The 26471-nt window shown below is 42.1% G+C and overlaps 3 protein-coding genes across 7 annotated transcripts in view; 2 read left to right on the top strand and 1 right to left on the bottom strand.

Annotated features, from left to right (window-relative positions):
* Positions 1–185: 185 nt before the first annotated feature.
* On the top strand, positions 186–5984 carry LOC109640235 (retinal Mueller cells isomerohydrolase-like). The gene is made up of 14 exons (XM_069520720.1): positions 186–338; positions 1075–1157; positions 1397–1547; positions 2053–2160; positions 2323–2464; positions 2743–2890; positions 3187–3268; positions 3364–3496; positions 4112–4254; positions 4355–4484; positions 4742–4856; positions 5051–5145; positions 5257–5368; positions 5478–5984. The coding sequence occupies exons 1-14, from the start codon at positions 328–330 to the stop codon at positions 5660–5662; spliced, it is 1638 nt and encodes a 545-aa protein (XP_069376821.1). The 5' UTR covers positions 186–327; the 3' UTR covers positions 5663–5984.
* Positions 5985–6403: 419 nt separating this feature from the next.
* Positions 6404–11499, bottom strand: LOC109640232 (methylcrotonoyl-CoA carboxylase beta chain, mitochondrial). The gene is made up of 12 exons (XM_020104119.2): positions 11341–11499; positions 10179–10343; positions 9899–10095; positions 9535–9713; positions 9302–9382; positions 9018–9196; positions 8618–8840; positions 8431–8522; positions 8012–8168; positions 7681–7803; positions 7228–7461; positions 6404–7116 (listed from the first exon to the last, which is right to left on the bottom strand). Exons 1-12 carry the CDS (start codon positions 11358–11360, stop codon positions 7030–7032), a joined length of 1737 nt encoding a protein of 578 aa, XP_019959678.2. The 5' UTR covers positions 11361–11499; the 3' UTR covers positions 6404–7029.
* Positions 11500–12721: 1222 nt separating this feature from the next.
* The window catches only part of fnbp1l (formin binding protein 1-like), a 36642-nt gene continuing 22892 nt past the window's right edge, over positions 12722–26471 (top strand). For 3 of the 5 annotated variants that reach the window (XM_069520690.1, XM_069520685.1, XM_069520681.1), the window contains exon 1: positions 12726–12884. In XM_069520690.1, the coding sequence (XP_069376791.1) occupies positions 12861–12884 (24 nt within the window). In that variant the 5' untranslated portion in view covers positions 12726–12860. Of the gene's footprint in view, positions 12885–15675; positions 15696–26471 lie in introns of those variants that run through there. The other 2 variants (XM_069520702.1, XM_069520692.1) reach the window with 2 other exon arrangements.

The raw sequence follows: 26471 nt of genomic DNA, 5'->3' as shown, positions 1-26471 counted from the left end.
GTTTACAAAGATGTTGTTCTGGGGCCTGGAGAACATTCTGCATGAGGCCGAGGGCCAGACGGCTGAAAGGAGAGGAGACAAAGCTGGCCTGTTCGGCTGGAGGAAGGAGAGAAGGAGAGAAGGGGGAAAACAGAGGGAGCAAAGGGCATGAAAGGAGTGAACCAAGGAGAGGGAGCGAGAAAGGATGGAAAGGGGGAGGAGAAAATTGGAGGAAGGGGTGGATGGGAGGATAAAGGGAGCAGGGGGCTCAGTTCTCACCGCAGGAAATCTGTGTGTGGTTTCAATGCAAGCCAGAGCTCCTCCTGAGAGAGAAGAGCAAACTGCAGCATGGCCGGTCGGTGAGTAAAACTTTCCCTTTGCTCTCCTCTGATGGTTTTTAAGATTCACATGTTTTGGTTTCCAAGAGGAAGCAGCTCCCAGTTGTTGTTTTGCTGTAAGACACAGAGATTCCACGAGTCAGATACGTGCAGTGATTCCTCTTCTTCATCTCCTCTCGAGACTGAATTCCAGAAAAGAGTTTTTGAGATGCAGCAGTGAGAAAACCAGACAAAGGGAGGAAGAGTTTCAGCTCCTTTAGTTTAGTTTGAGGTTTGTGTCATCAACTAAACTGGAGACTCAGACGAGCTGTGGCGTTTTCACTGGTGTCGTTTTTCAAAAAAAACTTTTGTCCGGAGGAAAAACTGATTTCCAGAAATCCTGCAGACAAGTATTTAGGATTTTACACCAATATTTTATCAGCTGTTGAGTAGATATGCTCAGGGTTTCAGGAATGACTGCTTCAACCACGAAACCACGAGTAAAACTATGAAATGTAATATAATAACTTCTAAGTTTTCACTGCTCCAATTACATGATAACTAAGCAACATGTGATATGATCAAAAAACGGATTTTGTCTTCAAGGACAAGAATGAACTTTCCGTCTCAGCCAAGAAATGATCTGCGTTAACCTCAGTGATCGGTTGCTGCACACGTGAAATTTAAAATGTAAAAGTCTTTGGTCTAAAAAATTATTGTGTCTTTAAAACAAGTTTCTCTGTCTCTGTTCTGTTTCTGTTTCTGTTTTCCTCTGCAGAGTGGAGCATCCCGCTGCAGGCTACAGGAAGATCTTTGAGACGGTGGAGGAGCTGAATGAACCAATACCTGCAAAGATCACTGGTACACACACACACACACACACACACACACACACACACACACACACACACACACACACACACACACACACAGACACACACACAGACACACCTACAAATAATAATCATCCAATAATTATTTGTTTTATTATTCACATTCTGTGTGTGTGTGTGTGTGTGTGTGTGCGTGTGTGTGTGTGTGTGTGTGTGTGTGTGTGTGTGTGTGTGTGTGTGTGTGTGTGTGTGTGTGTGTGTGTGCAGGTGTTATACCATCATGGCTGGGGGGAAGTCTCCTCAGGATGGGTCCGGGTCTTTTCGAGATCGGGGGGGAACCCCTCAACCACCTGTTTGATGGACAGGCTCTGATGCACAAGTTTGACCTGGAGGACGGAGAGGTGACCTACTACAGGAAGTGAGAATACCTTTCAGAATAAGAGCTCATTAAAACACATGAGTCTCTCATGAGGTGATGTGATGTTCCGGTAGCTGTTGCTCTTTATCGTTCCTTTTACTTGAAGATTACTCGAGAAGTGGTTTTTCTAGTACGGGGCTGGATATAGACGTCTCATGAGGGATGAATTAACATTTTCACCATTTTCTCTTCTTGTCACTTATAATAAAAAACATCTGCCACATGTGTCCCACTGTCACTTTTATCATCCTCATGCAGATCAAAACCCAGTTGCAGATTTTTTTATGACATCAGATTTACTGTGGTTGCAGAGAGGTATGCAGATGTGTGCAGCCGAGGAAAGTCGCTGACTCTAGATTCCTGAAAACTGGAAATATTGCTGGAAGAGACAAAAAACATTAATCAGACGCAGCTTCTCTTGGAACCGAGAAGTTTCACAACCTCTGAAATAAAATGTCTGAACAGAGGAGAGGCTGGATGTGACGTGTGGGATGTTTGTGCTCAGGTTCATCAGGACGGACGCGTACGTTCGTGCTATGACTGAAAACAGAGTGGTCATCACAGAGTTCGGAACAGCAGCCTACCCCGACCCCTGTAAGAACATCTTCTCCAGGTAACCAAAGTTTATATATTAAAGTTTTATATATATATATATATATATATATTAAAGTTTTGTAGTCTACCTGTGTCGTAATGTACATACTGAGGAATAACATCCAGTTTGCTCGCTGTATTATTTTGACACTGATTTGCTCATAGGAAATCTTCTGTTCAGATTCTTTACTTACTTCAGAGGCATTGAAGTGACTGATAACTGTATGGTGAACGTTTATCCAATCGGCGAAGACTTCTACGCCGTCACAGAGTCCAACTACATCACCAAGGTCGACCCCGATTCGCTGGAGACGCTGAAGAAGGTGAGAGTGGACTGGCTAGTTTTTTTAATTTCTCCAAATATCGTAAACTTTTTTCTGTTTCGACACCTTTTTCTGATTTTTACCTTGGTTACTTCTTCTTCATGACCTTTGAAACTTGGTTTTATTAGTTTTCACTAATTATATTCAGTCATGAACGGAGTGAATACATTTTCATTATGTGCAGAATTACAACAATTGAAGTACTTTAACTGTTTTTTTGGTCAACTCCAGATTCCATGGACCCACTTCCTTCATTCCCTGTGTTGTGTTTCCATCAGGTGGACCTCTGTAAGTACCTGTCGGTGAACGGGCTGACGGCGCACCCCCACACTGACCCGGACGGAACCGTCTACAACATCGGAAACTGTTTTGGCAAGAACATGAGTCTGGCCTATAACATCGTCAAGATCCCGCCTGCTCAGAGCGGTGAGAGAACGAGACTGAAGACCAGAGGAGGAGACTTCATTGAGTCTCTTATCGTTTGTCTTTTATGAGTGAATCAACTGTAAAAAGAGACACAGGTTGGGACACAAAGACAGAATGAAAGTCAGAATATGAGTTAAATAAGAAAAGGGAGAGAACCTTAAGATCCATATTACGGTTGTGTGATACCTTCAGAAGCTCCTGATGCAAACTGGACCTCGTGTGAATGAACCAGGCGACACTAATGTTGAGTTTTCTGTGTTAATGTTGTTTCCTCCTCACCGACTCTGTGTTTCCAGACAAGTCAGATCCCATAGAGAGATCCCAGGTGCTGGTTCAGCTTCCCAGCAGCGAGAGGTTGAAGCCCTCCTACGTTCACAGGTACGGGTCGCCAGTCATTGTCAGTCATCATCTCTCTCTGTGACACTTTTACGTTCATTAAACACGTGTTCTTCTTCTGTGGTTTCCATCTGTAGCTTCGGTTTGACGGACAACTACCTAGTGTTTGTGGAGCAGCCGGTGAAAATCAACCTGCTCAAGTTCCTGTCGGCGTGGAGCATCAGAGGAGCCTCGTACATGGACTGCTTCGAGTCCAACGAGAGCCTGGGGGTAGGCAGGGGCCGGCACAGGGGGGGGGGCAGTGGCCCAGAATGCAATCTGAGGCCATAAATGACCACGAAGAGACAAGACTGACCACAAAGAGACAAGACTGACCACAAAGAGACAAGAATGTCCACAAAGAGACATAAAATTACCACAAAGAGACAAGAATGTCCACAAAGAGACAAGAATGTCCACAAAGAGACATAAAATTACCACAAAGAGACAAGAATGTCCACAAAGAGACAAGAATGACCACAAAGAGACAAGAATGACCACAAAGAGACATAAAATTACCACAAGTAGACAATTAGCACAAAGAAACACAAAATGAATACACAGATACTTTGTGTCTCTTGTGTCCTGACGCTCAGTGTCTTATAACGTGTCCACAGCAGTAGGTCAGTTAGAGAGACAAACAGCTGGTAGGATGGTTTTCATGTAAACACAAAACTACTGTTAATAATGTGCTCATTTAATGACTTATTTCATTTTCATCTTCTTTGAATCTGTGTCTCAGTCTGGACGTTGTTTTTGTTTATCCCCCCTGTTGTATGAAGAGAAGTGCATGTTACACGTTGCCTTACATGTATGTTCATACACAGTACATACATGTGTCTGCAGACATGGTTCCACCTGGCCACCAAAGACCCTGCAGGTTACATGAGCAGCCACAAGTTCAGAACGTCGGCTTTCAACATCTTCCACCACATCAACGCCTACGAGGACGAGGGCTTCATCGTTGTCGACCTCTGCACGTGGAAGGGGTGAGTGTGACCCTGTGTGTGTCTCTGTGTGTGTCTGTGTGTGTGTCTGTGTGTGTGTGTTTTATGTGTAGTCGTTCTAACCCCCCCTCTCTCTGTGCAGTCATGACTTTGTGTATAACTACCTGTACATGGCCAACCTGAAGCAGGAGTGGGAGGAGGTGAAGAAAGCAGCGATCAGAGCTCCTCAGCCTGAGGTCAGACGATACGTACTGCCACTGGATTTACACAGAGTGAGTACACACACACACACACACACACACACACACACACACTTCGTCCTATCAGAGGATCATATAATTCTTAAAGAAAAAATAGAAATTCAGCATCTTCATAAATGAGTCCCATGTGTGACCGCAGCGTTTTGTGTGACTCTACATTTCTGTCACAGCGTTCCACAGCTGCACCACACCTCTCTGCACATACACACGTGTGTATTCATGTGTGTGTGTGTGTATTCATATGTGTGTGTGTGTGTGTGTGTGTTCAGGAGGAGCAGGGGAAGAATCTGGTGTCTCTGTCCTACACCACAGCTACTGCTGTTCTGAACAGTGATGGAACCGTCTGGCTCGAACCTGAAGTTCTGTTTTCTGGACCAAGACTAGGTGAGACAAACACACACACACACACACACACACACACACACACACACACACACACACACACACACACACACACACACACACAAACACACACACACACGTTACTTTCTTTTTTGTTGCACAACCCCAAGCAACAGAAGATGAGATGTTGTAACATGGACGTCCGTCCTTGTCTTGACTGTATCTGTGTCTCTCAGCCTTTGAGTTTCCACAGATTAACTACTCTCTGTGTCGGGGGAAGAAATATTCCTTCGCCTACGGAATGGGGCTCAACCACTTCATCCCTGACAGGGTAAGAGACGGAGAGGGCAAATATCAGGCCCTGTCAAGTGTGTGTGTGTGTGTGTCAGTGTGTGTGTTGTTGCTGATTGAAGCTGCTGCTGTCATTGTTGATCTGCTGCAGATCGTCAAACTGAACGTTCAGACCAAAGAGACGTGGGTGTGGCAGGAGGACGAGTGTTACCCGTCAGAGCCACTGTTCGTACCGACACCTGGAGCCACAGAGGAGGACGACGGTAGGACACACACACACACACACACACACACACACACACACACACACACACTTTTAGAATTTAGAAACTTCTGCATGATCCTGTGTGTTTGAACATGTATGTGTTGCAGGTGTGCTGCTGAGCATCGTGGTGAAGCCCGGCGCAGAAAGACCAGGTATCCTGTTGGTGCTGGACGCCATGAATCTGAGTGAGCTGGCGAGGGCGGAGGTCGACACCATCATCCCCGTGACTCTGCACGGGACGTACAGACCAGGACGTCAGCCCTCATCCTCATCCGAAGAAGACACATCATAGAATTCTCTCTGAAATGTTTGATTGACACATGTTTTGTTTTTTTCTACCAAAGCAGATGCTGGAGTAGAATATTTAAAAATGAAGTTGTCATGGTTTAATCAATTTACTCACTTACTCAAATGTAAGAAAGTTGAATGAAAATTATTATTTTTTATCAATTTCTGGGACTTTTCTGGAACATAATCAAATATAAACAACGTGTCACTAATGTTATCTCCACTTTTCCATTCAGCTAAAGTTTCATATGATTATATTTCATAATTGAAATGTGCAGATTTCTATCTTTGTAAAGCAAAAGCTACAATTAAATATATACAACATATTTTATATAGTTTTTTTTCTATTACATAAATTCAATCACATTATAATAATTGTTTTACATTGGTAATGATATTTTTTCACACTGCAATTAAGATAAAAATTCTTTACATCGACAGGAAAGACACTCGGTGAAATATAAAGAATCTGAAAAGCCTGATCTGTAATAACAAGTTCAATTTAAAGTTATCAACAAACAATACATTTGACATTATGACAATTTTAAATCTAATAAGAAAACTAGTCAATAACTTTCTGACAGTTTAAATAAAATCTAGGCCAAAGGTCACGAAAACCGTTGAGCACTTCAAATGAGAAACAAATGTGTTTCAATCTGCCCCCTGGTGGCCAAGAAAGTGACTTACTCACCTGTCATACTCTCATTCTGAAGAGCGACAATCAAACACAATCACCAGCTTTGCCATTTTAAAATGTATTTACATGTTTTATTTTCTTCTATACAAATAAAAAACAGTGATTTACATTTGTAATTACAAAAACACAATTTCTTGCAACGAAGAAAAATTTGTTGGACGCATTTATTTGTCAGGTGATAATCTATGAAAATCAAACACAAACAAACACACAATCTCTCCCGGACTGAGTTAAGGCTACATTAGACAAGTGAGCTGCTGTTTGGCCACATGGTTATCACTGTAGTTTTCATTCCTGATGATGCATCAACAGTTCTGTGACTGTAAGTTCAGGGGACATCGAGGTAGTCATTAGTCTCTGGAGTTGAAAAACTGACAGAACTAAAGTGTTGTGCGCAAAAATCAGACACAACTTCAAGCTTTACATCCATCGTCGTTCAAAACCTCAAAACCTCAAAATCTCAAACAATGACTCTTGAGAATTAGCAATGAAGTCATCTCTGTGCCAGCTGTGGCTTTGACTCCTCCTCGTTCACCCGAGGTTTCACGCAAACTGACAACGGAACAGAGCTCGGTGTGAATCCTGTTTACACACTGGAAACACGAAGAATAATAAATTAGTCAAAGTGATGGACACATGTCTGAAGTGTCCGTAGACGAGGTGGACGGACGCCTCTACATGCGTAGCAGTGGTGACTGCACTTTTTCTGTAGAAAGCTGATAACGCTGCTGTCGAATGATGTCCAGACAGTCTCTGAGAACCTGCAAACACACGAACAGAGGAACAACAACAAAAAGAAAGGATTGAAATCAGACTGGTTCTGTGTTTTGAAGTAGTCAAATTTCCCACGTGTGTGCTCTGCGGTGTTTTACCTTCCTGGTGTCCTGAGGCAGAATGACTCCATCGTCCCAGAGCCGCCCAGAGGAGAAGAAAGCTGAACTCTCTTCCTCCAATCGCCGATTCAAGTCGTCCTCCTGCTTCTTCCTCTGCTCTTCCTCCTGCTCACTGTCGGGGGGAAGCAGAGAGCCAGAATGACCCGGAGCCACCATCGACACTCTGGCGTTGGGCCACAGGAACAGGAAATTAGGGTCAAAGGCCCGTCCACACTGGAGAAGGAAACAAGATTCAAATAGTTTTCATTCAGATTTCTCGTTTTTTAACATTTGGTGATTTTAAATAATATTGTCTTATTGTGTTTGTTATCTTCTAGTTTTTTATTTATCCACATGCAGCAGTTTGTCCTGGCTGTTTTGAAAGGTGCTGCAGAATCTCAGTTGTTAATATTATCACCACGTATCTACAGCAGTGGTGACTGAGACTCTCACCATGGCGTAGCTGTCAGCGCCGTGGCAACCACCAATCACCACAGTGATTTTGGGGACGGAGGCGCACGCTACTGCTGACAGCATCGAACCCTGAGCCTTCAGACGGTTACTGTTCATCTCCGCCTGGAAAAGACACAGAAAATATAACAAATACTGTTATTTAAAAAGTAATCTCACATTTATACACTGCGCCCCTGTTCTTTGCAGTTGTTTTTACCCTCTTGCATATGTACCTGATATATTTGATACCCTGTGATGCCTCAAGAAGCCGCTGGCTTCACTGTGTTGTGACATGTATTTGCACAGCCCTTGATGAGTTGGCAGTGAGTACCTGTGTCGTGGAGAGAGTTAGTGCTGCTGTGGGCGCTGTGTTCTGGAGGAAGAGGAGTGGGACGTCCCTCTGGTCACATATCTGAATAAAATGACTTCCTTTCAGGGCAGCCTGGTACGACAGCTCTCCGTTGTTGGCTACTATTCCCACCAGGTGGCTAATACACAAATAAAATAAAAAAAGACAAGATACGTTGATTTCCCGACTCTTTATATAAACCACATCATAGTCGGTGGTACATACTGACAGCTGGAATCATGCTTCTATAGCTGCTATGTTAGTTTGAAAGGTTTGCTTTATAAAACACAATATATGATGTTTAAAAAAGTTATTTTAAGGATAATCAACACAGTTTAGATATATATTATTATCACAAAATAATCAATGTGTGTGCACACGTTGTGTCTTGTGTCTTTCACCCATGTATCTTTGCAAAGCCAGTTATCAGAGTGGTTCCAAAACGAGCTTTAAACTCCTGGAAGCAGCTCCCATCTGTCAGCCGACTGATGACCTGCACAGAGGGACAGAAAGCAGCTGTTACCGACACAGAACCATGACTCCAGAGACAGTGTGTTGGTGACAGTTTAGTGTTTGTGAGTTTTGTACCATTTTAACATCCAGACTATGGTTATAACTCAGTGGAGCGAGACCCAGAAGATCCTCTGAACTGTACAGTGGCTCCTCCTCTGCTTTCCTCTTCTTCATCTTCTCCTCATCCTCCTCCTCCTCCTCCTCAGGCAGCTGGAAATTGAGGGTGGAAACTATATTTCTGGTATGATCGTACGCCTCCTTTTCATCCCAGGCAAAATGATCCACGCAGCCACTCACTCTGAAACCAGAAGATAAATCGACCTGATGATGCGTCTGTATTCTAATGAACTCATCTGGTTATTGCTTATAAAACTGAATAAAGTTAAAGTTTTATTTTCATAAACAATGAGCTCCAAAGACCAAGCACCAAGACTTATCCGCCTCCAGTGAGGGTTGGTTTGATTTATGGACCTACTCAGCATGAAGCTTGGCTCCTCCCAGATCTTCTGGTGACACTTCCTCTCCTGTGGCGGCCTTGACAAGCGGAGGTCCTCCCAGGAATATCGTCCCTATCCGGTGCACCATCACTGCCTCTTCTGCCATAGTGGGGATGTAAGCTCCACCCGCTGTGCATGACCCACACACCACTGACACCTTTAGGACCATTAGTGTGGTTTCATGTAGACATTTTAATTTGACAGGGTGGTTTTTAAATTGTAAGAGTTGTGGCTTTATCAAACTTTAATGCAGATTTGTCACCTGTGGGATCTTCATGGCAGACATGATGGCTTCATTATAGAAAGTTCTTCCTCCCTGGTTCTTATCCGGAAAGATCTCTGACTGGATGTTTACACAAACAGGGAATTAGGAACTAAAACAGCAGTCACCTTCTAGTCTTACTCACTAGCAGTCACACTTATTAAAGGTGAGGTGTGTGTGTGTGTGTGTGTGTGTGTGTGTGTGTGTGTGTGTGTGTGTGTGTGTGTGTTAACCTGCAGTGGCAGGAAAGCTCCTCCAGAGTCGACCAGGTAAACACAAGGCAGGCGGTTCTGAATGGCCACTTCTTGCGCTCTTAGTTGCTTCTTCACTGTGATTGGATACGCTGTGCCGCCTTTCACTGTGGCATCGTTGGCAATGAACACACACCACAGACCACAGATCCTGCCGATACCTGGAAACATATAAACACATCTCACGTCTGGGTGTGCTGCGGCTGCGGTGTCGTTGCTGGAGGTTGGTTGACATGGCTTGGTATTGCGTTTGCATGAAGGAGTTCAATGTGACTTTCGTGCAAATTTTCAGCAAAAGTTTCAAAGCTGCTCGCGCCCTAATAAATTGCAGTTAGTGGTTCCTGACCAGTCAGACAGCCGGCTGATGGGATGTCCCCGTAAGGCAGACCCAGACCCGCGAATGGTGACAGCTCTAGAAAATCTTCATCATCCAGCAGGAGGCGCAGACGATCCCTGACCAGTAGCTTCTTGTTTCTTTTTGTGTGCCTAGCAATGGCATTCTCCCCTCCACCTTTCCTCACCTTCTCACTCAACTCGATGAACCTGACAAGAAATAACCAAGATAAATGTTTTGGATTTCACATAATAATTAATGCAGTGGGGAGAAACCAGCTGTTGGAACATACTTCTTGTAACAGGCGCTGCTGTTGCGGAGGTTAGCTTCATATACATGTTGGTGGATGGGCTGCAGGGGGAGATCCAGCACTGGGAAGGCACTGTGCAGAGATTTCCTCCTCTTCGCTACAGAGCTCATACAACGAACTGAGCACTTCCAACGCTGCTCAGTCAACCTGAAGATTTACACATGAAAAGTATGTTCACTTGTACACATCTTGATTAAAAATACAGTGACAGCTGCAGAGGAGTATCTGAAATGTGAGTTGAAGAAACTATGTCTGTTGCAGATTGATCAGATAGCTACAGATACAACCACAGCACACACTCGTACATAAGAATCATTTAGTCTTCTGTGTTTCACAGTGTTTTTTTAATGACTGGTGAAGGGTACAATGCACTAATTAATGACGGAGGCGGCACACTGGTCACCTGTCACCTCACAGGCATGATTAAGATGATTTTCGTTCACGTAATCCAGCCTTTGTTTGTGCGTATCTATATCGAGCCATATGAAATGTTTTTAATTTACGGTCATATCGCCCAACACTGGTCACAATAATCTTCACTTTCACATAATTAGTTTAATATTATTCCATATCAGCCTCTGGAGAAAACCTTTACAGGTGAACAGTATCATCAATTAACGATGTGTAAGTTTCATCGATAACAACATCACAATATATATATCGATATATTACTTCTGCATCGTGCACAGTGTGGAGACATTCTCTGCTCATGAAGACGAGTTAGAACTACAACCTTCAGAAAATGTAAAGATAATGATGTGACCTCTATCGTGATAATTATTGATATCGACTGAAATCATATAAGTTTTGACCTCCAGACCTTATTCACTATGTTGTGATAAAACTATCCTGCTAGTATTTCTGCAGTTCAAACCTTTGGAAGCTAAATGCTATGGTGGAGTTTAGCTCGCTGCATCTTTAGCTTCTACCCCAGCAGAAGGTTTTCCTGTTAACTTGTTCTAATGGTTCACACTCGACTCAACACTAGAACATAAGTATAACTCGTATGCAGAGTAGAAGTCGTGAGGACACGACCTGAAGGGAGCTCACTGTGTTTACAATGAGAAAAGTGTGTCAAAGGTCAAGAGGCAACTCTGACAACTGTGTGAAAACACTGACGCAAAGAGGGAGAAGCGGCTCTTACCTCGTCATGCAGCGGTACATGTTTGTTTCTGACCAAAATATATAAAATAAGAGTGAAACTCTAAACTCCGGTGTCTGAGAATCACAAGCACACGACCACAACACCAGCACGTCCACTTCCTCTCTGGTGGGAGGCTGGAGGGGGACACGCTCTACCGCCATCTACAGGCGAGGGGGTGTAACAACAGGCGTGCCCAACAGTGGTCGTCCCACAGATTCAGTTGAGTGGAATATGAGATGTTCTGCTGCCAAACAGACATTTAAACAAAATGACTGGGTTTGTTATAGTATATTTATCAGGAGGATGACAAGGCTGCAGCATCCGGACCAGAACAACCAGGCTGAGAAACAGCTTCTTCCCAGACTCACACACACACACACACACACACACACTAGAGATTCGTTCATAAGCAATTATAAAGAATCAGGTTTTATTGGCGAGCAGGTTTACACATACAAGGAATTTGCTGAGGTGGGGACATCAGTGCAGTCCAGTGATAATGTCCCAGGCCTTGTCGATGAGGCCAGCAACAGTCTGGAAAAAAACTGTGATTTGAATATAAGTACTCAATTTTGTGTCAGTACTCATTTGCACCGTTTTGATTCGCATTGTTTTTCTCCTTGTTTAATTTGAGCTTCCATCCATCTATCTTGCTGATTGCAGCTGTAATGACGCATCTTGACCAGTAGAGGAAGCTGCTCCACCTATTCAAGGAACAGTTTATTGTTCCACCAATAATTAAAAAATGTAAAACAAGAAGCATGTGGATCAGTTAACAAACCTTGTGAATCTTAAATGACAAAACTAACAAATAAATTATTAAAATGGTAAAAAGAAATTCTGAGAGGAGAGTATATGGCCCCATATAATCTGCAACAAGACATATAATGATAATATCATAGGATATAAAGCACCCTGATATGAAGCCATTATTCCAGGAGGCTCTACAAACTTTAATTTTAAGGTATTATTTTTTTAAAACATTCTCTAGCCTCGATAGTGATCTTGTATTTTTCATTTATCACATTCATTTATTTTGTGATTGTAAGGTTTGTATCACACGCTGTCAAATAGTACGAACATTGAACAAACTAATATCTTACGTCATTGTAGTGTGACATCGTCAGCGGTGCTTTCATCGGTAGGATTTTTTTACATGACACATAAAGAGATAAACTTCAAATTGCCCCCCCAAAAAACTGATTAAAATCAAAACGAATTCAATTTATTGAGCTAAATCAGGACAATAGTATAAAATCTTATCCGGGAGAGGAAAGACTTAGGTGAGTTTTTAAAACACTGGCATGAAGAGTGATCTTTTTTGTGTGGTGGGGTGGGGCTGTGGGGGCCAGGGCCCCCGGGCCCCCGGGTGCGCGCGGCCCTGCTGGTGGTGGAGAAGGAGGAGTGTTCGTCGGAGGACAGTCAGGCAGGAGGACCGCGATCCCAACGGCAGTTTTGGAGGCACCAAGCGGGGGAAAACTGCGTCCAGTACGGGGATAACTCATCAGGGATAATCCGACATGAGTTGGGGAACGGAGCTCTGGGTACGTTTAAACTCTTTGCCGCCTGTTTTTGACTTGTTTCGCCTTTGACACGGACAACGAGGAGACTTCTGGAGCGGGAGGAAGGTGCCGTGTTACCTGCTAGCCGCTAACGCTCATGCTAGCCGGCGAGGCTAAGGAGGCTAAAGCTAATCCGTGGTGGTGGTGGTGGTGGTGCACCTCAGCGGCGGTGACAGCGGAACAATAGGCAGGGAGGTCTGCAGACCCCGGCGGCCTGTTCCACCCTGTTCCCCGCCTGGTTCGCACGTACAACTTCCACCGTGTCCTCGCTGCTGCTGGAGGTTCTGTCGCGTGACTGGCAAGTTGGGAACTTGCATCTTGACGGTGTTTTCTTCGTGTCACACCCTGTTTCTGAGGGGAGCTGGCGGGGGAGCAGGGTGGAGGAGGACCGGTGGGGCAGAGACCTCCATCCTAAAAAAAACAAAAAAAAACAAACCCAGCGCCAGCTTCACGTTAAGTGCTCTGGGATAACGTGTCTCTTTGTTGCCAGTCTTTTGTCTTGACCTCCATGTGATGAGAGAGGACACATGTGTTTATAACACACACACACGAGTCAACCATCAGCTCAGTGAACCTCACACATGAAGGTTTATATCTTTACAGGCTGCTCTGGTAGTAACAGTGATGTGTGCCTCAGCCACCTCCTCTCTGGATTCAGATCATAATGTGGTGTGTGGAATTGTTTTGTGCAGCTTTAGGTTAACTTGGTGAACATGTGTTTGAATATGACTTTATGATTCACATGATGCTGAGCTCCTGTGTCTGTGTGTATTTGGGGTGTTGGCCCATCACGAGCTGTTGTAACCATAGAGGCAATCAGCCAGCATCCCCCCCTGTGTGTGTGTGTGTGTGTGTGTGTGTGTGTGTGTGTGTGTGTGTGTGTGTGTGTGTGTGTGTGTGTGTGTGTGTGTGTGTGTGTGTGTGTCACCTCCCAGTCCCTCATGCTACCCATTCACTTTTTCTTTGTTTCTGGCTATAAAATATGGGGATACAGTCTGTTTCTTGTCAATCAACTAATTGATTAATTGACTGTACATTTTAGTCTTCTTGTTGTCAACACACCTTTTTCATGGCAGCCATTTTTGACACAAGCTAGTAGGTAAACACAGGTATAATTAATTAAGGCTCAATCTAAATTAAAAAATTTAATTAATTCAATTTTGGACATTGATAAATAAAGATGGAGAGAAATGTCAGTTATTAACGCTTAGTAATACGAAAAAACTGGATTTAAATTCAACATCTGGATTTTGTAAAACTTTTAAAACTAATGAATCCCCCACCAGAGATCCAATAAGATAAATTAAAGGAGAGACACCGATCATGGAAAAAGAATTGACTGAATTCAAAGTGTGAAGTTGCTCGTTAAACAGTATTAGCTCTTCTCCTTTGCGTCAATGCTTCAGTAAAGCAGAGCGGGCGACGATCTGCTGAGTGGAGACGCTGTCTGACGGACCGTCATAATCCCCTGAGTCCACTGATGAGATTAATGTACGAACTGACTGATGTCAGATTACACATGATTGGCTGTGTGAGGTCAGATTACAGATTATTGTCCAGTGGATAAGATTTAAAACTGTTGACTGGCTGTTGTTTAACACATGAATGCCTATATGTTGTCAGTCAGGATGTATTGTTTTCTAATTCCATGTTAATCACCAACACCGGATTAGAAACTGAGAATATACTGTAGGTGGTAACTAGTTACATCATAGATGTGTGCATCTACTCAAATTCCATTAGGAGTACATACACAGTTAATTATTACCCTCAGTCTCGAATAATCAGGCTTCCACAAAAAAGCTGAAGCCTTTTGCACATCAACACGGATGCGAATAAACGGCATGAAATTGCGAATAATTCAGATGCGACACGCCTGACTGTTCACATCAAGCACAAATCAACATGAAGCGATGATGGTGTAGCGCCTCTTTTTCATTTCCCTTTAAAGACAAACAAATATATGAAATAAATCAACAGATAAACTTTTTAAATCAGAAGATTATACTGAAGGTATGAAAAACTGTGACATTATAAATGTGATGTTATTGGTAAGCTGTAAATATTGGAAAAAAAATAAAACTTAAGGGAAAAATCAACCAAAAATAAAAGCTGCACTATCGCTCAGTGAAATTAATTCTGATGTGAAATCTTTCTACTGAACAAAAACACATTATTTACTTATTTGCACAGTTTTTGTGGAGTAGAAACATTTCTTATCCTGCCGTTCATCCATTCATCAAGCTCTCAGGCTGCAAATCAATGGACTAATTCATTAATAGGCTGTACTCAGACTGGCATCTTTGCAAATAGTATTATACAGATACAAAGCTTAAAATTTAGAGCTTGAAATAGCATTTGTATATTCAGTACAGGTTGGCGCCTCCTCTTTTGCCCTGCGTCTTGGCTCGAACTCAGGTTTTTGAGACATTACAAAGCAGGCAAGGAACATCCTATTACCGTGCTGGCTTCCTGCCTTCGACACACACACATACAGTAGGAAGTGTTGGTCTGAATTAAAGCTCTGTCTGCTCTCTGTGTGTGCGCTTAGTGCCAGGATGCTGCCATGCTGTGCTCTCGTCTGTCTGGCCGAGGTGAGTTGGAGGCCGGCAGAGCGGAGCAGCCAAGTCTGACTGAAGGACAAGAGAGAATGACAGGCGGTCGTCTCTACTGATCGGACTCAAAGGCAGAGATAAGGGGATAGAGGATGAAGAGGTGGAGGGAAGAGGACAGGCTTTAAACGCCTGGCTAGACTTTTGATCTTTACTTAAAAGAGCCGCCGGCCGTTAAATGGTGAGGAGACTGTGGACCAATTGTGGAAACTCAGATTCACAGCAGTGGGCAGGTTTTTAAACCATCTTCCAAATCAAGGGGTGTCAGGATTTTGCTGTCCTCATTTGTTGTGTGGATATAGAAATATATTCTTATTACTGTGATCCCTCCCTGTCCTGTGGGAGTGCGGTTGCAGGATGGGATATAGGGTTATTTGTGTGAGTGTTGTTTGAATGCTCGGCATCAGGTGGCAATCAGACCCTTGCTAACGGTGTTTGTTGTCTCTGCTCAGGTTTGTGATATTTATAGAAAGTGGATCCCTGTGCTTCGGATGGAAAGGGGGCTGTGAGGTGGTGGTCCACACAGATTTCTCAAAGTAAGCCCCATGTTCTGTCTGGGCACCTGGGTGATAAGCATCTATGGTAGCTCGTTCAGTCTACCTTTCTCTTTTCTCTTTGTCCCGCCCTCTCACCTACGGATGTCGCCACGTGACTCTACCTTTTGCATTAGTCTTTTCAAATTAAAAGCATTTTCATGACACAGCAGAAACACTGAATATTACTTTACTGCAGGGTTGTGTTGTCAAATTCAATCAATTACAGAAACCTTTCAAATAATTGATGATGAATTAATTTAAGCAGTCACTGATACTGCACATTTTCACTATGACTTCTGATGGAATAATACCGTGTCAGTCAGGCTAACGTCTGGTGTGACGTGTGTGGAAGCTTTGAAGCGATAGTGAAAGCTTGAACCATTCTGGATTTTTGTGGATGATTCAGTAGTGTAAAGAATTCAATAACGAGAAATACCTGTAATGTAAGTAAATCCTTTGGATTCTTTCCATCCACTGTCTGATCCGATGTTGTTACCAGTTTTGTTCTGATGTCCTGAGACAGCTGATGGTGTCTGTATCTGATATGATCATAAACTGAATATAAATAAAATTTGTAATTTCAATACATCTCATAAGGCTGTGGGAAATTACAACACTTTATAGACAAAGTGATTAACAATTGAACCGAGAAACAAACTGTCAGATTCTTTAGTAATAAAAATAATAATGTTCTGGAATGTTTTCCACTGCGACATAAACAGAGGAAACGCTGAACCTCAATTCATTGTGTATCCCTGGACGTGGAAGCTCTAGCTTTAGTAGGGCAGTTCTCTGGTTCTCAGCAGGTCACAGCGGGTGTGAATGAAGTCATGTTGAAGCTGAGGGCACTGGCCTGCACCCGACAAGCTGTTATACCCACTCAAGCCAAGCTCGTCAACGGATTGAGTGTGTGTTTGTGTGTTTTTGTAGGTGTGAGTGAGAGAACTCAGGCTGGATGGTGCGAGAATAGAGTCACTTTACTTTGTTTATGTTTTGGGTGTGAGGTCTGTTGTCGTTGCTAATTAACCAAATCGTGCTAACACACATCTCCGAGAGACTGGAAGGATGATGAGAAGGATTAACGAAGGAGGTGTGAGAGAAGGACAGTGGAGAAAAAAGCCTGTCGAGAGGAAGGGAGGAGGTTTAATGACGGGAGATGAGGGAGGTATTTTCATATGGTGGAAGGAGGATGGAGTGAGTGTGGGAGACACGTAGAGTTTAAAGATATCATGGATAAGATGAAACTTTAATGATCCCTGTGGGGACATGGGCTGTGAAGCAGTAACAAGTAACAGGATACATCAAGAATGAACTGGCTGTTAGTCAGAGTAGAGCAAAATGAGTTTATATAAACAGATCCAAACATGACAATACGTGACACCACAGATGAAGTTACTGTACCTACTAATATATATATATATATATATATATATATGTATTTGCATTATGGGATGTGTTTAGTTCTATATCAATTTGAAAAATCTTTATTTGACACAGATCTGATGTTCTCATCTCTTCAGTGGACATGTTAAGTGTCTTGCTTCATATGTCTCTCATTCTGCGGAAGTTATACTTAAAAAACACATAAGCACAATTGTTGCCTTCCCCTTCTCGCTGTTTTTTTTTTTTTCAGCATCTGTCCCCTCGGCTCCTCTCATCTCCCTCCCTCCCTCTCTTCCTTCCTCTCATCCTCCCATCGCCTCCCTCTGGATGCGATCACAGCTGTATCCACCCAGCCAGCTGTTTGGCTGTCGAGTCCTTCTTGGATTCAGACGCCATCAGACCCCGGATAAACCTGCTTACATGTATTATCTGACCTGGCTTTGTTAACGTTTCTCCTGGTGCTTGTTGCTGTCTGGTGGAAGTGCAGGTTCAATTAAAAACACGGTAAATTAACTCCGGCATATTCGTAGATATTTGAATTTGGTAAATTCAATTTTCGGTACCTTGTCATATGAAGATAGATTATTATAATTATGTCCTTTGCTGAAGAGCATTATAACTTTTTTCCAGGAAGTAACAAAATGAATCACTTGAGACAGAAATGGTTCCAGACCTCTCTAAGAGTCATCGCTGGTCTGGATGCAGGCCTCCGGTCAGAGCTGCAGCTGCGTTCAGTGTTGTGGCGTCTTCCAGGAGTGAGTCTGTCAACTGTTTATTAGTCAGTTACTGTATTAGCCAGCGGATAAAAATGCAGGCTTTAGGACACGTGGAAAATTGGAAGAATATATGTTGGGAATTTTTCTGGTGAATTTTTTCCTTAGACCTCCAACCCAGTCATTATGCTAAACCTCTGCTGGCTGCTGTCAATGTCAGGCCTGCTTGTGCAACACGCACACAAAGTACTGAATCCTTTTACTGATGACTTTACCTTTTCCTTAGCAATGTTGGTTAACTGTGACACCCAGTGGTTTGAACGACTTTAGGCTATAGTCTTAGTTAGTGTTACATAGAAGTGGGAAACATGGTCACGATAGAAGACAGGCTGAGATTTCACAGTCATGTTTATGGTTTAGCAACCAGGAGACCCTTTAATACTTTTTATATTCACTTTTATTAAACAATTGTCACATAATTTACATATTTTTTTGAAACCGCCCATTAAAGCCTTGGTCTTTAAATTGGTGGAAGGGCACGATCAAATGTACAACTTCCTAAAACCAGATTTTTTACCTGTTCTTTTTTTCTTGTCCTGTTTGTACAATTTGAATATGACATGTTAAAGAAACAATACACTCCCACGTTATAAAGGAACAATACCTACAGTATGATAAATATATTATTTCTTTCCCTCACGGGGCTAATTCCTGTTGACTATAACAGCAATGAGAATATTGTTTTCATCACAGCTGTGGATTCTGTGGTAAACCTATTGCTACAATAACATTTAGAGTTGGTGACGTGGAGTTGAGATGTCCTACAGCTGATGTCCTTTGGTTGTTGTGTACTAAACACATCAACTGTTAAACCTGCTCACCTCTGCTGCACTGATGCTATGGACTGATACAAGACCACATTTATTTATACTTTCTCCACGATCGAGGAACATTTGCAGGAACCAGGTCTTTTTCTACCACAGGGATCAGTTTTGTTACTTGACGGTTTCAAGGTGTTTTGAGGATGTTTCTTGTCTTTTCTGATAAACATCAGAACAATTTGAATCTCCATGTTTGTTGTATTGTTGCTTGATTTATATAGTGCTGTCGTTGTTTGCTAGTCTTCTGCTTTACCACTGACTGGTGGACTGGAGTGGAACATATTGTTGAAACCGTTGGTTGTTTATATGTCAGCAGGCAGAATAATGGTTTCCAGGAAACTTTTAGTTCTTCGAAAATGGTGTCTAGTTCTTGGTACTTCAGGTAGGTCACGGCTTTAGTGACGTTCAGGGTTTAATAGAAAACACTAACTGACTTGCGAACAGACACAGGGACAACATAAAGGCATTTACAGCAAACCTCTGATTGTCAGTTCAGTTCCATGTTGAGGGATCTGGTGCTCTGTCTCTTTAGTTACCATTACTTCCCTTGACTACACGCGTTAAAGCTTGAAGAATGAATCAAGCACTTCTTTTGTTCCCCTATTCTGAATGTGTGTGTCCCTGTTAGAAAAGAGCACTGGGTGTATGTTTGCCATGTGAAGATAAACCATTAGCTCTTCTTAGCCCACTGTAGACTTGATGGTTGCCCCGCTCCCTCGCTTTCAACCCTTATGCCAAATCTCTTTATCTCCTCAACCAACTGTCCTTCTTTCTTCACATCAGTCTTAACTCTTAAGCACAGGCACATTTATAGAAGGGTTTCACACGGGCCAAGATAAAACAGGGTTTTAAATTGGTTCAATGTCACATGAGCCTCAAATATTAACGATGTGAAGCTGCTTTTTGAGTTTTCTCCTCGTAAATTCAGTCAGGCTGCACCTCTGGGCTACCGCAAAAATACTGTGCAATATCTTGGTCTCACTGCAACATACTGTTCACTGTTTCACGGAAGTCAAAGTATTTGCTGATAAAATTGGTAGTTTGGACAAAATACCTCCAACTTGGTCATGGTCTGCTGAAAGGAAACTACAAGTCTCTTGTGACTCCGACTGCATGTCAACCAACCCAGCATGGGATCATGACCTCAAGATAAAAAAAAAACCCTCCAACTGTATTTTGTGTTTTGATTGTGGATTTCCTGGAACTATCCCAAGGGTTTATGAAGGTCCCTACCCCCTTGTGCTGATGTAGCTGTTGGTGGGGCATTTTTCTGCTGCCGTGGTCAATATGAGTGTGTGTGTGTGTGTGTGTGTGTGTGTGTGAGATTGTGTGTGTATGTGTGTGGTGGCTTGTGACAGGAATTTGGGACAATACACATTCTATAAATACAGACATCATGTGTAGAAAGTGTTTATACACAGTACAAGTGCAACTAGGACAGCCCCACCCCCTCTCCTCTCGCTCGTCTCCTGTCTTCCCTCCCCGCCGTCTCCCTCCCTTTCCAACATTAAGCCTGTTTGCGTACAAGGAGACAATGTTAATTCTAGTGATAGGAGAGTTTTCCCAGGCTGTTGATTTGCCCGATGAAGTTTCAGAGCCCAGTAAAACTGCTCTGTGCTGCTCATTTGCACACGCACATAGCTGCTCTGCATGGAGGGTTGCTGGTAACCTAGGTAACCTCCTCATGAAGTACACTGTGTACCCCCCGGTTACTACGGCTACCTCACACCATAATATGTCAGGTAGTCAGGGTGCTGGATAAAAAGCAGCAGGCAGACTGTGAGCTGGTCTGTAATCCCCAGTGTTTAACAGACCTGAGTGAATATATGATTCTCTTTCTAAAGAGAAGAGGGGGTATGGTGAAGAATTCATAGTCCATGTTTTAAAGCATTTCTCCCCCCTAACAACTTGCAGCTTATTTTATCAGAATCACGCAAATATAAATGTCAAAGTGGCAGAAATCTTGCACAGTGAGATGAAACAATTGTCTCAAACAGGATTAAAATCAACCTTGTGACCAACTATTATCTCCCAGAGCCGTCTTTAACAAACGGCCCCTTGTGTTGGTCTAGTCTGGACTCGCCATTGTTCAGAGTTAACAAATTACTCATGAGGATGCAACTACTGCAAGACACACAGTGGGTCTGTAATCAGCAGGGATTAACTGATGCAGATCCGTAGAAGCAGTAGCAGTAAGGGATGTTGATGCTAGCTGAGATGTTGGTAATATCCAGAAACGATACTTGCAGCCATATCAAGAGTAGGAAGTGAAACCTTACAGTTGAGGGATAATGGACAGTCTTACTGAGCAAAAGCCGTAGTTTTGCATTTACACTGGAAATGGAGAAGAGGCTGTTGTGTCCAAACTGAAGCCGCAGTGATTATTTGATTAACAAATTCAGATCCACAAATGTGAAAATGTTGCGTTCTTGTGTATAGTAAAGAAATTAACTTATTGTTTGGACTGTTTGTCAGTCAACGCAAAGCATTTGATGACTTTGCCTATTTGTTCAGGAACGTGGTTTGGTGTTTGGATCATAGATTTATCTTCCAACAATAGATTCAATTATAAGAATAATAATTATCATTTGCAACCGTAGTTCTAACATAATAAAATCCATCTGCACCTCTGAAGCTCACGATTCATCACATTTTATGTAGTTTGTTTAATTCTCCCTCATATTAAATGGATTCACGTAGGAGTGGTACCACTCTTCTCATGAGAGCCACTCTGCTCCTTTTACCAGCAGAAAAAGGTTCAGCTTTGGCCTTGTGCACAGAGGCAGTAATATACTTATTATACTATACTTTCTGTATTTTTGTACCCAAACTATACCCAGTCCCTTTAAATGGACATTTGCTTATTTACATGTATGTGCATATGGAAATATACTGTATGTGTTTTACCAAACCCCTGCTGCTGCCGTGCTCGTCAACTTTAACTGTCAGAATAAAATATTTTATTCTCCCACAAAAGACAGATTTTCGGTTGGTTGGTGTGAAATGGAATAAAACAGATGTTATGTAATTGTCGTCTAAAAATATTGCCAGATGTCAACACCAAAACCAAGTGTCATAGCCCAAAGTCAGCCACACTAACCAGTGCAAAACCTGCAAGGAGAAGGTGTCATCGTCAACACACACTGACTCACACACACACACACACACACACACACACACACACACACACACACACACACACACACACTCACACAGATGGAAGACTCGTTCTAAACCCTGATTGTGGGACTTGAGTCAGCGGTTAGATAAATCAGGGCTCCTGCGGCTTTCCTCTCTTAGATGAATGAGCTGTTTGTGTGTACACAGGCATGCACATATGGTCCGATGACACAGCTCAATGGATTGTTGAACAGATACAGTAATCATCACATCCTGCTCTTTCATATTGGATTCACTCACACAGGAAACATGGTGGTTAATAGTGTGTGTGTGTGTGTGTGTGTTTCTGTAGCCACCGAGCTCTGTCATTGCTCCATTCCATCAATTACAACAATAGTATTTCACGTAGCAAAATTTCATATATTTCCTTGTACCAATGCTAATTAATCTGTTATTGACCCCTTTGTCTTTTTTGCTTTGTGTATATTGGCACAGAGCTGTGTAGAAAACATAGAGGCAGCATTATTTATCAGTTTTCTGCTCCTTCAATCCAGATTCTAGAGTATTTCAAAGGATTCAGAAGTAATAATAATAGTATCAATACAGATTCCACACAATTCTATTAAACCCACAACTTTTTTCCCCAGTTGGGTTCCAACAGGATTTTTATCAATACTGATATTCCTATTAGAATTAATTTCTATTTTAAATTTTCTTGTTTACTGTAAGGGTTGAAAGTTTGGACTGTTCAGACAAAAACTAAACTAAAGGAATTTATCATCAGGGCAACTATAAACATTTTTACCATTTACAAAGACAACTAATTTACTCGTTGAGGAATCATCAGCTGATTGCTTGAACAGGAAAATTGTTAATTGCAGCACTAAGTTGTTACATATTCTAAATACAGTTTTCTGCTGATTTTATTTCTGACCTGATGTGATCCTGAAACGCACCGAGCCACAAGGAGACCCAGAAGGATGGTTGTAGTTCTGAGTTAAAGAACAGGGTTTCCTCTGTTGCACCCTTTTAGGATCAGATAGTGATCCAGGAAATCCGCTGGGCGACCTTCAGTGTCAGAGGGTCGACCCCACAGAATGACGCTGGTCAAGATCGGGGTTGAGACAAGAAAGAGACTTAAAGACAGACTGTACTGAGCCGATGAACGAAGCGGTTAAAGTTGACCAACAGCATGTTTGCAAAACAGATCAGGACAAGTGTGCGGTCCTTTGGCACAGAAGAGATCAGCAGCTTTAATGCGGCTGACATAAAAAGACATGTCATGCTATAAACAGTCATGTGTTGGTAATGTGATTAAGTGTTGAAAATGATTTGTATCCTGTGCGCGATGAGGCATGTGGATATCTGGGTCAGATTAATATCTGTCTTAATGTCCAATCATCTGTCTCTATTTCTGTGTGTATGTCTCTCTTGTCTAACCAGTCTGTCAGGGTGTGTATGTGAAGATGCAGAGAAGCAAAACAATACAGGGGATCGGGTTGCTATGAAACCTGACTAGCTAGCCACACACAGGAGTGTCCAGGTCGGGGTTTTCTCACAAATCGGTATTAAATACAGTGGGAATAGAGCAATGCAGATAAATGAATCTTAAAAACTGGAAGTAAGTTAGCATTTTAAAAAACACTGGTTCCCTCGGTCTGATGTTGATGGGTTTTTTGTTCGATGTTTGTGATTAACACAAGATCTACAACATAAAATAACCTGTAAACATCCATCTCATCTTTTTAATGTACTATGTCAAAATAAAATCTTACTTTTCTGTTCATGTAGAAAATGTTGTGCTGACCACCACCCCCAGGGGACAGGCCTTTACGAGTCTCAACAAACCTAGTTCTTAACAAGCGGCTAAATGAGACAAACAAAGTTGTTGGAATCATTAAACATCATCATGGCGAACCATCTTTACGATGTTGATACTGATGCTGTTTCAAACTAAATTTAAGTGTTTTATCATTTTCTAAAATCAGTGAAGTAACCCACATAAGTAAAGATTATCTTCCTGTTGAGTTAAGTTTCTACTTTTTGTTTTTATAGAGCTCATTTTCTGCAATAATCCAAAACCCAGTGGAAAATAAACCATCTTTTTGTCTCATAAACCCAGGTGATGTTAGCTTCTGTGTGAGCCTGCAGCAATATGTCGTCGCTGCAGCACTGTGGCCTGGAATCAATCGTTGGGTTTTGAGAGTATATGTCTATGGACTTGGATGACCTCACCAGTTACTTATGCTGTCTGCAATTCTTAGACTTAACAATATTTACATGAATAATTACCCTGACTAAAGGCCAGAAAGTGTCTGGTATGGGTCTGACACATTGCTGGGAATGGCCGCTCTGCTCCATTAATTTCCATTGGAATGTAATGGTTGTTGTGGGAGTTATTGCTGGTGAGCTAAGAGTTTAAAAGCAATTGTTGTCTTTCACCCTAATGAAGCACATGCACCTAAATGTAAAACTATTTAATGTATTAAAGAGACAGGGAGAGAGAGAGAGAGAGAGGATGTGTATGCATGGCTGGATACAGAGACAGAGCTTTTATTGTGGTAAAGGAGGTCAGGTGATTAAGGCATCCATGTTTATTATTAACTCGTGACACACATTCTTTTCTTTCTGCCATGTGTCTCACTGCGCTCCTGTTTCACCTGGACTCATTCTTTCCAGTCAGCAAAAAAAACCTTATTATACATTGACGAGCGTGTGACTGGTTAAAGTGTGACTGTCACTGATTTATAGTCACGTTGTTGTTAAAGAGACGGCAGCAACTTCTTTAGATTAAGGTTTCGCCCTCGACTCTTACCTCGTCTCCAAAAACCTGAAGGAACTTTCAACCAACACACTTGTTTTATCGGTTCCTTAGTACACAAAATATCAACAAAGTAGTACGTATGCTTTTAGATGCAAGTTTATACAATTAATTTTTGCTTTCAAAAGTTTGTAAAGCTTAATGTGATGAATGTCAAACAAAACATGTTGTTATGCATCAGAATGAAACTGCATATTGGAGAAGCTGAATGTTCTCACTAAAATAATTACCTATAAATGCAACAAATTAATTGATTAATCATTTCAGCTACTTTTTAAAATACATACCAGAGGACAGCCTCTCTTTTTGTTGTCGACATGTTCTGATCAATGTTTTTTACAAAAGGAAAAAAAATGACCATCGTTGACATTTTCACCCAACATCTGTTACAACTTTCCAGCTACCAATCAGTTTGGTGTTGAAAGCGATGGTCTGTGTTTCAGGTATTTATTAGCGGTCGAAATGCTTTTTCCGTCTGCAGGATTCTTTTGTAGGTTTTAGGAAAGAGTTTGGATGTTTTCCCCCGAGCTGTGTTTGCTGGCACTCAATGAGCACAGGTTCCTGTCTGACTGTCTCTTGGGTCAGTGCTCTGTGTTCGACTGGCCCACCCAATGAAAAATATGAAAGCAAACATTCCAGTGGACAGTTTGTCAAGACAGATTATTGTAATTTGATCATGTTTGAGGAGTTTGACAGTGTTGTAGTTTTGACTTTATTCAGATATAAGATGTCTGTGACAAAAAAATCCTATAGTTTCTCTCTTTAACCACTGAACAGCTGTTAGTGAGGTATAAATCAGTATAATCTATTTGACATAATTCAACTGTTGGACTGGGAAAGAAAATATCCAGCAATTGCATAACAGGGAGAAACACCCATGTATTCACCTCAACTGAACTATTCAACTGATGTCAACAAACTCACGTTTGACAAGAGTTGAAACACCTCACGGGAACTCAGTTGACTTTCCTGGGATGCATAACCACAGGAATTAATTTAATGCACGTTTCAGTTTTAATTATAGTTGTACACATGGAGTTTGAGTCACCGTCTGCAGAAGTGATGCATCCCACTGTAACCCTTTTTTACTTACTGACATTATTGGAGTTTAGCTATTTCTTATGTGGTCCTTACCTGTCGTCCAACACTGGTGTATGAGATGATGCAATGTTAAAATGTTTTTCCATTTTGATATTGGTTCAATATGTGTTATTATTTCTGTCCCTCAGATGGACCTCCTTTGTTTTATCAAAAAAGCAGAAGCTTGACTTTATTTGACAGATGTTGCTCCAGACAGGATTTAAAATCACAGGAGGACCAGTGAGGAAGTTCACTGTAAAACAATAGGTTCATTTTGTTGTAATTACTCCAGGGGGGGAAGTTATATACGTTCTCCATGGTATTGATTCTCAGAATCCTTCATAAAGGGGTTAAATTGCTGCTCTCTGACTCAGAGCTGCCTGAGATCCATGATGTGATCACTGTCGGATCTATTTTAATCCA

The sequence above is a fragment of the Paralichthys olivaceus genome, chromosome 3, assembly GCF_024713975.1.
Source record: "Paralichthys olivaceus isolate ysfri-2021 chromosome 3, ASM2471397v2, whole genome shotgun sequence".
Taxonomy (NCBI): domain Eukaryota; kingdom Metazoa; phylum Chordata; class Actinopteri; order Pleuronectiformes; family Paralichthyidae; genus Paralichthys; species Paralichthys olivaceus.
Note: the sequence above shows the minus strand (reverse complement) of the source record. Positions and strands in the feature narration are given on the sequence as shown.